We start from the raw sequence: 14,578 nt of genomic DNA, 5'->3' as shown, positions 1-14,578 counted from the left end.
ATGGACCTCAGCAGAGAGAGCAGCTCACGCAGAAGGCTGCATTCTTGCTCCTTTGTAGTGAATGCAGTGAATCCACTCATGCAGGATCTCCATTAGCAACGTGTAAGCCCTCTTGCCACAAATACAATGGGAATTACAAGCATCCCTAATACTCCTACCCAGTGGTTTTTTTGAGGTGGTATGTGCTGGTACAGCATGCCACGATCTCTGTTTCCCAGCCGCCATCTTGCCACTGCTGCCGCTAGCCCACCCCACCCCCGCCCGCTCGCTCTCCGCACCTGCCTGGCTTTGGGAAGGAGGGAGCAGGACACCGGGATCCTGACAGAGCCTTGTGACTTGTGCCTCATTCCCAAGCTGGGCAAGCGCTTCCTGGGCTTGGGGAATGAGACACGTGGTTCTGCCAGCATCCTGGTGCCCTACTATCTTCTTCCAAAAGCCAGACGGACGGGCTTTAAAAAGGAAACAGGAGGGCCTTTGGACCCTGTCAGAGCCTCCTGCCTCTTCCTGGGCTTGGGGGAATGAGGCACAAGGTTCTGCCAGGATCCTGGAGCCCTGCTGCTTCCTTCCCTTAGCCCACTTGACTTTCCTTCCTCCAGCTATTTCTAGGCAGTGAGTACCAGCACCTTATTTTCTAGGGGGGAAAGCACTGCTCCTACCTAATCCCCACCTATTTTAATGCCACTTAAGCTGGAAATAACTAACAACAACAAACAGCTTTAGTTAAATAAAAGTGACTGGAAATGAAGGCATTTTGCACAGTGGTGACAGTGCAGAGTTGGCCTTTGCGATAAAATATTTTCCAAGCAGAAGGAATGTTAAACAGAAATTATGCACCACTGTCTTTGAAAGGGGGGTGGGGTGGGGGATCCTGTCAGGACCCTCTACATCAGGCTTCCTCAAACTCGGCCCTCCAGATGTTACTGGCCTACAACTCCCATGATCCCTAGCTAGCAGGACCAGTAGTGGTCAAGGATGATGGGAATTGTAGTCTCAAAGTATCTGGAAGGCTGAGTTTGAGGAAGACTGCTCTACACGGTTTCTTTATGTGTTGGGGGAGCAGTGTATAAAATGATATTGCAAAGACAGTGGCTGCTGAAATCTTTCTCAGGACCATTAAGTGGCAATAAATTAAATTAAATAATAACACTTTCAGGAAGATCTGGTGCTTTTTTCACTTGAAATCTGCTTCTACATAGTGGGTCTCTGATGAGGACGCTTGCATTCAGACTGCTAAGATCATAACCAAGGGATCAGCAATAGTTTGTCCAAATAATGATATGGGGTTTGTGCTGTGAAACATGCCTATGAAATAGTGATGCGGCAGTCAAGTGCTCTACAAAAAAAGTGACCTTCTGTTGCCTCAGAACCAAGTTCTATCTACTGACCCTTAGCATTTGTTTGTAAAAATAGTGTTTTTAAATAGCATGCTAGACAAAAAGCAGGAAAGCTTGGAAAGTGCTTTGCCAAATCCTGCCTACATGTGTCCATTCATAGAATGCATATAGACCTGAGTAGGATTTGGCTAAGCTACCCTATTGCTTTATCTGGATAATACCAAAGTTGCTAAAAGTTTTGTATGTAAACAAACTATACATGATATATAGATATTTAAAAATCTTGCTGTTTATGTTGACACAATTATTGGCATTTCAGATTTTGAAAACCACAAAGAGCCACCAGATAACATTTAAAAATAAATAAATTTGCAGCTTATGCCTGTAAGTCAACTATCAATATTTGTGTCTTCCCTCCCCATCCCTTGCTGGTTATTTGCTCTGGAGTAAGTGTCACAATGGAACTTGATTCTGAATAAGTATACAGAGGACTGCAGCCAGTCTCTGCAATCAAATGCTCATAACTACTGTTGGAAAAATATACCCTTGGTATAAAAACTGGATTTCTTTTTAGCTGAGAAAACCTCTATAAAACCCCTATTACCCCTATTGCTTAAAATTAGTTCACCATGGCTATAGTAAATGCAAGAAGAATGTATATATTTTTATACACAAAAACATTTCACTGTATAAGGTTATTGTTGAGAGAAATACTGATGTACATAGTTTGCACACTATGCCTGGACAGTATAAGTAAAACTGGGTGTGCGTTTTCCTAGCTTCCCCCCTTCTCCATATATGTATGGTCTGTTTTTAAAATTAGAGAGGAGCACAAACTATTGTCCAGTGTACTTGAAAAATGTTCTGACCATTATTACAAAATGCAGCTATTACACTTTTGAAGGTAAATGTGATGTTATATTAACAGTTTTCTCAAGTTCTATAGGATACAAGCATTGTTCTTCCTGTAATTGGCTCCTTTGTTCTGTTTCTTCGTAATCTCATCCCATGGGATGAGTCAGACTTCTCTGCTTTGTGCTGCTGCTATATCTAGAGGCACTTAAGAGAAGAGAAAGCACCTATATCCTCACTTAACCAATGTATACACTGAGAGACAAGAATGTTCAAGGGGCACGTAGCAGGGCAAGGCAGTCAGTCATTGGCAGGAATAAAATCATAGGCTTAAATACACATAATCACTTTTCAGTTATCACTAACACTGCTTTGGCATTGCTGCCTACTGTGATTCCTTCAGCATGGATTTGGGTTAGAATTGCTGGGCTGCCTTGCTTATTCCTCTACAAGCTGTCTTCTTGCATTCACATCAAGAAGTTCCTCACAAAGGAGCCTATTAGGGTCAAAATTAAAAATAGCCAAAACCATATAAAGTCATAATGAGTAAGTGTAGGGAGAACATTCCAGATGTCTTAACTAGGAGGCTTGCATATGTCCTCTCTTTACTCACACTTGTTGCACTTCTCTGGTGTGTTAATATTCTTTTCCCTTCCATGGCTGTTAAACTACATCTGTGCTAACCATGTGGTTCTAAGGCATTCTTGGTTAGGGCCAAGGGAGACAAAGCACAGCGCCAGGGATGGGGAACTTGTTGCTTGTCAGATGTTGCTGGAGCACAACTCCCATCATCTCTGTCTGCTGGCCATTCTGATTGAAGCTGATGGGAGCTGGAGAACAACAGAATCTAGAGGGCCACATGTGCTACATCATGGCTAAAGCAAACTGCAGAAGGGAGAGGGCAATTCACACCCTAGAGCAAATGTTGAGTGAAGGCGACACTGTGGACTTCTTGCCTATGGTTAGAAGTTTGGCCCAGTGAGACACAACACAATGAATGTGAACATGTGTTGAGCAATTTGCACTCCCAGTGTGGAAGAAACTATTGTGCATGTGTCCACCTTTGATTTCAGCTTGATAAATGAACTAACTTAATTCCCTGGAAGCTACTATTTGAGAGAACCTCATGCTTTACCAGTGGTTCACAAATGTAGTGGAAACATCAATCTGTGTATCAGCTGTGGTGATAAATAGAACAGAGTTGCTGTTTCCTGAATGTACTGCTTTTTAAGAAGTGATATTGGATGTTTAAGTACTGTGTACCGAAACTATTGTAGCTTAGTGGCATATTCTGCCCTCCCAAGATGTAATCTGCTTAATGTGGACAGTTCCTCTGCTTCTGCTGTAGCTTTGTTTTGATGAAGGTAAATATTTGTTTCCTTGTGACTCATGGACCATCCCAATAATCTGTATTTGGCAGCTAGTGATCTATCTTGACCTATCTATCTATTCCCCCCCCCCTTTTGGAGAACATGAAGTTATACTGTGTTCTGCATGTGAATTTAAACTTGGATGATTCCATTGGGCTATGATGACAATTGCCATGTTAGAAATATTTTTCTGTTGTAAAGCAAGGGAAAAAATGTTGATTGTGACACTGTTTATCAGCACTGAATATAGTGACCTTGTATCCTGTTTGGACTTCTGATCTTAAGTATTAGGTAGTTTAAAAAAGTATATACCAAAATTGTGTGTTCTGTTTTTTTTTTGTTTTTGGTTTTTTTTAAAAAATGGTCTGAAGAAAATGTGTGTATTATTTTAATTATGAGCTTTAGGGAAACACTAGGTTTTGCTCACAATAATGTTGAGTAGCCATAATGATCTCAAGCTTTTTTTTTTTTAAGAAACTGCTATTCATGTCCTTATTTATTAACTGACCACCAGCTCAGTGTACTACTATTTAGTGGACTATTTGTAGACTGATTTCACAACTGAATTATGGTGTTGTGGCCAATTAAACTTTAAATGTTTACTGTAACTTTGCAATGCAGTGGTTGGTCTTGGAAGATTTTATTCCCATGATTTTGGGGATGCATTGAAGAGAACCCTGGGACACTTTGGAAGCTTATCATGGATTCATCAGTAAAGGTGGGCATAATTAGGTGACAGGTGACCAATGCCCATCATTGACCTTCCTTCACGGTGTCTAGTTGCAGGAGAGTCTGGTGCATTTCTTGATGGCTCTTACTTGATGGCAAGGAAAGGAACTGAGCACAACAGGTTTAGTGCCTGCTTTGCATTAATACGCAACATGTGGGCTTTGTGGAGAAGGTCCCCTGAGGCTTTTAAGACACAACACAAGGGTTATTGTGTTTCTCTCATCCTTGGTATAAAAACAACAAGCCACACACTAGATTAGTAGCATCCTAGAACTTGAATTTTTGAGAGACAGATCCTGTTCCTTGTGGAGGTCAGATCATGTCTATCTGGCCCAGCCCTCATTGGCCATACAGTTTCCCTCAAAACTCACAAGCTAAATGGGATGGCAGTAGCTACCACCAATCTGTTTTGGGTTGTATCCAGTGTTAGTCCTTCTCAGAATATGGGCATAACTGAGCTCCAATTGCTGAGTCCCTGCTTCTGCCAACCTAGCAGTTCGAAAGCATGTCAAAGTGCAAGTAGATAAATAGGTACCGCTCTGGTGGGAAGGTAAACAGTGTTTCCGTGCGCTGCTCTGGTTCGCCAGAAGCGGGTTAGTCATTCTGGCCACATGACCCGGAAGCTGTACGCTGGCTCCCTCAGCCAGTAAAGCGAGATGAGCGCCGCAACCCCAGAGTCGGCCACGACTGGACCTAACGGTCAGGGGTCCCTTTACCTTTAACTTAGGTTCATTAATTTCAGTGGGTCTACTTAGCTGGATGCTATATGTATTATCCAGCTTCTGGTAATCCAAGATACAGAACCTTTGAACCTGGCCATTTCCTTTTAACCAGTCTCTGCAATGACAACTTATCATTCTCTCTTTCCACACACAACTCATCATTCTCTCTCCCCCCCCCCCCCATTTATGAATTTTATAAATAAGGAACTATTTGAAAGAAATGCTCCTTTGTGCAAGGAAAGTGGTTTGCTCTCCTGCACTACCTTATAACCACCTTATGCCATAATCACCCACCCAAATCTTTGTCTGTATTAGGTAACTATTCAATTTTTCTCTTTTATAGGTTCTCCAAACCATAATTTTGGAGGCTGTAGGAATGGTTACGTCTGCATCCTTGTTAACACCAGATCACTCAGAAAGTTGCAGGAGGCTTGGGGTGTCTGCACCTTGAGTTTTATGCTGCTTCCCCATCAAGGAGTAACCATTATTGCAGCAGAATAGGATTTGCCAGGTAGTTACCTACCATCTAACCTTCCCCACTCCCAGAGCACCCTTTGACAGATGGGTAGGGTGTAGGCAAAGTGCAAAGGCATTTGTTCCTCCTTAGGAACCAGGACCGTGGCATCAAAATGGCAACTAAAATTTGAACAAAAATAGAACTTGCCTCTTCATCCAGGACTTTTGGAGATGTAGACATCATAAAGGCAGTACCTTATATATTAATTTTTGCAATATTGGCTGGTCGGGGGAAAATGGTTGATGCTTGTTAATTTATTAAATTTATATCCTGCCCTTCCTCACAAAGGAGCCCAGAGTGGGAAAAGGTGATAAAAACTTATTAAAAACCATTCCAGCACAGGTGGAGACTGAGAAAGCTCTCCACTTAAAAGGCTTGCTGGAAGTGGAAGGTCTTTAGTAGGTGCCAAAAATACAAGAGACTTCACTTGTCTAAAATTCAAGGGGAGGGAATTCCAAAAATCAGGCGCCACAGCACTAAACACCTGACTCCTACATTGTGTGGAAGAGACCTGATGAGACGGTATCTGCAGAGTGTGGTGATCGATTGGATCTACAGTATAAGGGTAGGAAAGGGACGCGGGTGGCGCTGTGGGTAAAACCTCAGTGCCTAGGACTGAGGCACTGGTCAGTCCTAGGGGGGGTATGGTCACACTGAGGTATGGTCGGTGGTTCGAATCCCCGCGGTGGGGTGAGCTCCCGTCGTTTGGTCCCAGCTCCTGCCCACCTAGCAGTTCGAAAGCACCCCTAAGTGCAAGTAGATAAATAGGTACCGCTTTATAGCGGGAAGGTAAATGGTGTTTCCGTGTGCGGCGCTGGTGCTGGCTCGCCAGAGCAGCTTCGTCACGCTGGCCACATGACCCGGAAGTGTCTTCGGACAGTGCTGACTCCCGGCCTCTTAAACGAGATGAGCGCGTAACCCTAGAGTTGGACACGACTGGCCTGTAGGGGCAGGGGTACCTTTACCTTTATAAGGGTAGGATGATACTTTACTGACCCACCCAGAAATTGCTTGATCATAGAATCCTAGAGTTGGAAGAGACCACAAGGGCCATCGAGTCCAACCCCCTGCCAAGCAGGAAACACCATCAGAGCACTCCTGACATATGGTTGTCAAGCCTCTGCTTAAAGACCTCCAACGAAGGAGACTCCACCACACTCCTTGGCAGCAAATTCCACTGTCAAACAGCTCTTACTGTCAGGAAGTTCTTCCTAATGTTTAGGTGGAATCTTCTTTCTTGTAGTTTGGATCCATTGCTCCGTGTCCGCTTCTCTGGAGCAGCAGAAAACAACTTTTCTCCCTCCTCTATGTGACATCCTTTTATATATTTCAACATGGCTATCATATCACCCCTTAACCTCCTCTTCTCCAGGCTAAACATGCCCAGCTCCCTTAGCCGTTCCTCATAAGGCATCGTTTCCAGGCCTTTGACCATTTTGGTTGCCCTCCTCTGGACACGTTCCAGTTTGTCAGTGTTCTTCTTGAATTGTGGTGCCCAGAACTGGACACAGTACTCCAGGTGTGGTCTGACCAGAGCAGAATACAGTGGCACTATTACTTCCCTTGATCTAGATGCTATACTCCTATTGATGCAGCCCAGAATTGCATTGGCTTTTTTAGCTGCCGCGTCACACTGTTGGCTCATGTCAAGTTTGTGGTCAACCAAGACTCCTAGATCCTTTTCACATGTACTGCTCTCAAGCCAGGTGTCCCCCATCTTGTATTTGTGCCTCTCATTTTTTTTGCCCAAATGCAATACTTTACATTTCTCCCTGTTAAAATTCATCTTGTTTATTTTTGCCCAGTTCTCTAATCTGTCAAGGTCGTTTTGAAGTGTGATCCTGTCCTCTGGGGTGTTAGCCACCCCTCCCAGTTTGGTGTCATCTGCAAATTTGATCAGGATGCCCTTGAGTCCATCATCCAAGTCGTTGATAAAGATGTTGAATAAGACCGGGCCCAAGACAGAACCCTGTGGCACCCCACTAGTCACTCTTCTCCAGGATGAAGAGGAACCATTGATGAGCACCCTTTGGGTTCGGTCAGTCAGCCAGTTACAAATCCACTGAGTGGTAGCATAGTCAAGACCGCATGATGATGAAGGGCAGCATATTGTATACAAATAAGTAAATAAAATAATAATCTTTAAATGACTGCTTATTCCTAGTGTGCTCTGGATTGCAGCCGTAAGCGGCATTCCCACTAGAGATGCAAATCACAGTGGTTAACAGCTAACTCTCAGTACAAAGCCTCTTCACCTCAGAAGGCACTTTCAGATTCTTGTTATTTTCTAGTGGGTTTCAATCACATGCTGACACATTCAGGTTGCACAATTACAATTTTATTTAGAGTTCTTGCAGGACAAACCTGCATCTTCACAAGGTTGGGCTTTTTCCAGTAAGAAAAGTGACACGATAATAACTTGCTGGACACAACCTCACTGTCAAGCCTTCCTGTGAACAAATCAGGGCAAATGCTCAAAATAAATAATAGGCATAGGTGTGCACAGCACATTTCATTAGTGGGGTGGGGATGACAAAAAAAGCGAGGAGGTAAAAAAGGCAAAAAGCCCCACATCAACCACGAGAATTAATCAAGAAGCCAAAACGAGATTTTTTTTCCTGCAGAAGAAAAGACTTGTATCAAGCTAAGCAGAGGGCCAAGGGCAGAATGAGTCCTTCTTGCTTGTGAACTATAAAACACAGCCCGTAACCACCACAGATCTCTTTTCACAAAAGCTGGTGAGCAGAGTTTGGAGGGAGACAGAGCCATGAGACAGATGCAGGCAGCATAAAAAGGCTGGGGTGAATGTACAGTTTTGTCCTCCCTTACGACCACCACTATCCACCCCCCCAGCCACGACTTCTAGAGACAGACACAGGAAGAAGCAGATTTATTCCAGATCCATTCCAGCTTTTTTATTCTGCTTGTGTCTTTCTCTGGCTTGATCCCTGGTTTTTCTAAACATTAGGATGTGCCTGAGCACTCCTGCACATGCCTGTGATAGCAGGTTGTCTGGAAGTACTCAGATTATCTTTTATAGTACTTTATTGATCATTGAGGCTCACAATCCTAAAAGTGTGTACAAGACAAACCAGTCACAATGATTATGAAGAGTCAAAAGTAAAGGGGAAAGATTGCTTGTCTACATGTATAGAAGAACTGAGTGTATACCTTTGCTAGTGCAATCCTACCATGTCTACTCAGAAGTAAATCCTATTGAATTAAATGAGGCTTATTCCAAATTGAAGGGGACTAGGATTGCAGTTATTGATTGAACACACTGGGGCTTAGGCTGCAACCTTACCTGGGAGTCACTCATTGAATTCAACAGGTCATGCTTCTCAGCAGACAGGGTTTATAGGACTGCTCTGTTACTTCTGAGCAAGGATATGAACTCATTGTCAAAATATATTTGCTGAATTCTGTCCTACATATACACAAGCCCCCCCCAAAAAGTATTTACATTTGACTATTCCTAATAATTGTGATATTTCTTGTTGCTTGCTTGTTTAGAGATTTCTCTATTCTGCTACAGAAATACTGTATGGTTAAACTAAAGTGGTTCTCATAGGGTGGGGCAAGAGGGGGTGGCAAATTTCAGAGTAGCATTTCAGAGTAGCATTGTGTATACCTATAGATATAGATATATGATTTGCAGGAAATGGTATGATGATTTATACCTCGCCCATCTGGCTGGGTTTCCCCAGCCACTCTGGGCGGCTTCCAACAAAATATTAAAATACAGTGGTATGTTAAACGTAAAAAACTTCCCTAAACAGGGCTGCCTTCAGATGTCTTTTAAAGATAGGATAGCTGCTTATTTCCTTCACATCTGAAGGGAGGGCGTTCCACAGGGTGGGCGCCACTACCGAGAAGGCCCTCTGCCTGGTTCCCTGTAGCTTTGCTTCTCGCAATGAGGGAACCACCAGAAGGCCCTCGGCGCTGGACCTCAGTGTCTGGGCAGAATGATGGAGGTGGAGACGCTCCTTCAGGTATACTGGACCAAGGCCGTTTAGGGCTTTCAAGGTCAGCACCAACACTTTGAATTGTGCTCGGAAACGTACTGGGAGCTAATGTAGGTCTTTCAAGACCAGTGTTATATGGTCTCGGTGGCCGCTCCCAGTCACCAGTCTAGCTGCCGCATTCTGGAATAGTTGTAGTTTCCGGGTCACCTTCAAATGTAGCCCCACGTAGGGCGCATTGCAGTAGTCCAAGCGGGAGATAACCAGAGCATGCACCACTCTGGCGAGGCAGTCGGCAGGCAGGCAGGATATATAACATTTCAAAATGAAATCAAGAGCATCAAGCGATACTGAGGACAATCCTAATTGTGTTTTCCCACGTGGCTTCATCAATGAAGCATTCGGTGGGGCGCGAGCACCTTTTCATTCTGCGAGTGGGGGCCGGAAAGAGAGTTTGAGAAGGACTCATCAAGCACTATGAAAACCCAGCAGCTCCCCTGCCAGCCTCGGGACCCAGAGGTTGGGGCTCTATCTATTTATGGCCAAAGACACTGCGCCACGCGGGCACGAAATCCCGCCCGGGGCGCTCCCTCCAGCGGCGACCTTCGCGCGGCCCCTCCCCCGGGAGCGGGGCCCGTTCTCGCGAGACTGGCGGCCCGGTCCCTCGCAGGAGGCGGAAGCGCGGCGCTGGCGGGGCGTTGGGCGGTGCACGTGGCGAGCTGCGCGCCCCGAGTCGCCCCGATGGGCCGAGCGCGCCCCAGGCGCAACTGGAAGGCCCGCCGCCCGGAGAGCCGCGGCCCGCGGGGCCCCCCGGAGCCCGTGCAGCTGGAGCTGGGCGGTGAGTCCCAGGGCCCCTTTCCCGCCAGCGGGGACCCCCCGCCCCACCCCCCGGGAGGCTCGCCTGGCGCCTTCCTCGCAAAAGCGTCCTTCGGCTGGCTCAAGAATTCTGGCCTTTGGAAGCCGTCTCCCCCCCCCCCGGGTCCCCAACTCCCGTCATCCCAGACCACGAGTCCTGCTAGCTGGGGATGGTGCGTGGGGGTGGTTGCTTTGTGCTGGTACTGTGGTGTATATGTTTGTGTTTTTGTATTGCAAACCACCCTGTGGTCCTCGGGTGCTTAGAAATGTAATAAATTATTATTAATAATACAGTGGTACCTCGGGTTACATACTTAATTCGTTCCGGAGGTCCGTTCTTAACCTGAAACTGTTCTTAACCTGAAGCACCACTTTAGCTGCCGCCACACCGCCGGAGCACAATTTCTCTTCTTATCCTGAAGCAAAGTTCTTTTTTTTTATTTATTTATTCAGGATTTTCTTGTTTTACAGGAGTGTAGTGCCTCGTATTTTTTTCCCATGTAACATTTTTACAAATCCATTTCATTTGTTGAGGCATTAGGGGGAGAAGAAAAGAAAAAAGAAAAAAGAGAGGGGATGGAGGGAGGGAGGATGGATAGGGGTGGGGTCGGGTGGCGGTGTTTCTATTATGTTTAATGTATGTAGAGTTTGGTGTCAGCGTTGCTTGTGTTGTTCACTTGTGTTCCTTTGGTGGTGAGAGAGGTTGGGGTTGGCCTAGGGTGTGATTGTTTGCTTGCGATTGGCTGTGGTGATCTTTGTTTTTGTGTGTGGGTGAGGTGGGTGGGTGTTTTGGATCAGGTTAGCCATATTGATTTGTATGCTGTTGGTGGATTATTGTCACTGTCCTGTTGGGCTGTGTATGTGATAAAGGGGAGCCATACCGGGGTGAAGGCGTCTTCTTCTGTTTGTCCCCGTGTCAGTTTCAGTTTGTTAGTTAATTTTTCTAGTAGGGCTGTTTCCCATACTATTTGGTACCATTGGTCCATGCTTACTCCTGACAGGTCTCTCCAGTGTCTGGTTATGGTGTTTCTGGCTGCTGAAAGTAGGTGGGTGAAGCAAAGTTCTTAACCTGAAGCACTATTTCTGGGTTAGCGGAGTCTGTAACCTGAAGCGTATGTAACCCAAGGTACCACTGTAATCACCCCTGACCACTGGCCCTGCAGGTTGGGGTGGCAGGAGCTGCGGCCAAGCAACAGCTGGAGGGCCCCAGCTGACCGGACTAGGGTGTCATGAAATTTAAGGGGGCCTTTATGAACTTGCCTTTAAGAGTCCACAAACATCATCTGGTATCCAAGGGTAGCTTACATTGTTTTTGTTTATCTAGTTTTCATAGCTAATCACTGCTGATAGCCTTTATCCCTCTCTGATGAATTTGTCTAAACTAGTGGCCCTCCTTGCGTCTTGCAGCAATGAGTTCTATAAGTAGAATACACATTTCTTATGGGCTGCTGAGAGAGCAGCTCAGTTTGACTGAATAACTTGAATTTGATTCCCCCCCCCCCTCTCTTAACTCCCTCTCCGTCTATTTCCCCCCCCCCCCTTTTGTCATGGCATTTATTCTGTAAGCTTGCAGGAGAGAGTGCTGTTTTACCCAGGTCTCTTCTTTTGGGCTTGGAGAAAATGATGCTGGACTAGGCGGGCTGTGGACATGACCCAGCAGGGCTCTAATTATGTTCTCATGAGAGTCCATAGTTGGGGTAGGCTCATAGCTCAGTGCTATGCAGAAGGTCCCAGGTCTAGTCTCTTGCATCTCCAGGTAGGTTTGGGAAAGATCCCTGTCTGAAACGTTGAAGAGTCGCTGCCAGTCAGTTCAGACAATACTGAGCTGGATCGTAGACACAGCATCCTCTTAGGGTTCCTGTTGGTTGGTGTCATTCACTCTGGGAGTCCTTTTGGCTGAAGAGTGGTGTAAAAAGGCTTTGGGGTGGTGCGGAAAGGGTAGGTAATAAATATGATGAATAAAAATTATGCTTTGCTCCCTTGGATGCTCTGATCATGTTCTGTGCATATGTCCACTTTCCCAAGACACTTATACGCTGCCCTACTGTGCCCTTGTGAATGGTACATGGATCAGTGATGCTGCTTGTCAGCCTGGGAAGGTAGCCCATCTAGGAGAAGGAAAACTGATCCTAAACCTCCTCTGCCTTGAGGGATTTCTTCAGGAGAAGGAAAGGCTAAGGAGCAAACCCTACACAAATCCAGAGTGGAGTCCCTAAGATAGTTGGATGGTGCCTTGTACGCTTCCTTCCAGCAACTCCTGCAGCCAAGCTGCTGCCAAACGTGTTGCTCTGCTTTTCTTTGGACCACATCAGTGAGGCTGAGAGGGGGATCCTGTCGTCTGGGCAGCCGAGGACCACCATACACACTGCCAAGGCTTGTGTCCCACTTGGGGTGACCTCTAATACAACAGTTTGACTTCACCCCCAGAGGCGCACCCCATTGTTTCTCGAGACAGACAGATGCCAACAACGGATGCTGCCTTTAAACACTGCAGTCGTACACACAGTTATCTCAGAGGCATTACGCTTCTGCGTACCAGTTGCTGAAAACTACAAGAGGGGAGAGTGGTGTTGTGCTCAGGTCCTGCTTGTGTGCTTCCTACAGTAATCTGGCTGGTCACTGAGAGAAAATACTGGACTAGATGGACCACTGACCTGGTCCAGGAGGCTGTCCTGATGTTCTTTTGTCACTAAGCTGAACAGGGCTCACACTGGAGCAAACGTGCACAAGATTGTGCTGAAAATACTTCAAGCTGGGGTGGGAAACATGTGTCCCACCAGATGCTGCAGCCCCAGCAACGTCTGAAAGGCCACAGGTCCCCCACTCCTCGTTTCAATATGGTGGTGACGAAAACAAGCCCTTCTTTCTGTTGTTCCAGATGAAGCCATTTCAAAAGGGGTGGATGAGAGTAACGCCCTGGTCCTCCCATCACAGAAAACCAAGGATAAAAAAGTAACTTCTGAAAAGGCCCCAGAAAAGAAGCCGCTGACCAAGAAGCAGAAGAAAATCCTGCAGAAGGTTTTGGAACAGAAAGCAAAGAAGGAAAAGGTATGTTTTGGAGTGTGGAGGCCAAGAGAACACCAAGGAGACATGTGGCCCGCGGCATCCTTTGGGAGGGCTGGGAGTATCCGCTGTCTGAAACCCAGGAGAGCTCCTGCCAGTCAGTGTAAACAATATTGAGATAGATGGACCAGCGATTTTAGGATCACACAACATAAAAGAAAAATAGGATAAGGCAGGAAAAGGAAATCAAGCAAACACTGGTATTGGTTCTTAAAGATGCAATTTTTAAAATAATGCCCTGCTAGAATGTAAACAGTTCTGGGAGAGGAGGAACCCAATGGAGCTGGCATCTCAATCGATCCCCTCTGCCGGTCTCTCCCTCTGCTGCACTTTTTGCAGGGTGAGGGAAGTTCTGCGGCATCACAGCATATACAAGGCACTCTTCATTTTGCTTCCCACTGTATTTGAACTGTTAGGGAAATCTTACACACCACCCAGTATTAGTGAGGCCTGTATTCACACTGTACATTTGAAGCATATGATACCGCTTGGCTTTCCCCAAAGAATCTGGGGAGCTGTAGTTTTTCAAGAGTGCTGAGAGTTGTTAGAAGACCTTCTTCCCATCTCAGAGCTACAATTCCTAGAGTGCCCTGGGAAGAGGAGTTAACTCTCCTCTTCCATTTTTGAGAACTGTAGCTCTATGCAGGGGGGTCTCCTAGCAACTCTCAGCGCCCTTAACAAACTACAGCTCCCACAGTTCTCTGGGGGAAGCCATCACTGTTTAAAGTGCTATCCTAGTATGAACGCCTCCTGGGGGAGACTTGCTTCATACAACTCTTTCTAATCCTAGCGAGCGGAGTTGCTGAGAAAGCTGAGTGAAGTCCAGGCTTCCGAGGCTGAGATGAAGATGTTTTATACCACGTCCAAAATAGGGACGGGGGACCGGATGTACCAGCCTAAACGGTAAGTTCTGGGTATGTCCAGCTTGTTGCTCTTGTTGCAGTGTGGACATACTCTTCCCTTCTTTGGCCTTTTTGTGATACGCAACAGGTGTGGGGCGTTCTCCCCATGCAGCTTCCCTTGAGATCTCCAGCTTTCAGAGTGCATCTTCTTAGCTGGTGTCTCTGGTTCTGTAAAGCAGGATGGGCAGCCTGTAGCCCAGGGGCTGAATGCTGCAGTCCCTGCCTCGTTCCATATGGCCCTCCAAATGCTGCAGAGAGCTGGAGGGGTGGGG

General features: G+C 46.1%; 1 protein-coding gene across 2 annotated transcripts in view; it reads left to right on the top strand.

Annotated features, from left to right (window-relative positions):
* Nucleotides 1-10,190: 10,190 nt before the first annotated feature.
* DHX37 (DEAH-box helicase 37) overlaps nt 10,191-14,578 on the top strand; it is a 36,482-nt gene continuing 32,094 nt past the window's right edge. The window contains exons 1-3 of one of the 2 annotated variants that reach the window (XM_082203773.1): nt 10,191-10,324; nt 13,220-13,389; nt 14,195-14,307. In XM_082203773.1, the coding sequence (XP_082059899.1) occupies nt 10,228-10,324; nt 13,220-13,389; nt 14,195-14,307 (380 nt within the window). In that variant the 5' untranslated portion in view covers nt 10,191-10,227. The remainder of the gene's footprint in view (nt 10,325-13,219; nt 13,390-14,194; nt 14,308-14,578) is intronic. The other variant, XM_082203774.1, reaches the window with a different exon arrangement.

The sequence above is a fragment of the Podarcis vaucheri genome (genome assembly GCF_965113315.1).
Source record: "Podarcis vaucheri genome assembly, chromosome: 16".
Taxonomy (NCBI): Eukaryota; Metazoa; Chordata; class Lepidosauria; order Squamata; family Lacertidae; genus Podarcis; species Podarcis vaucheri.
The sequence above is the reverse complement of the archived record's forward strand: the minus strand, read 5'-3'. Positions and strand labels throughout refer to the sequence as shown.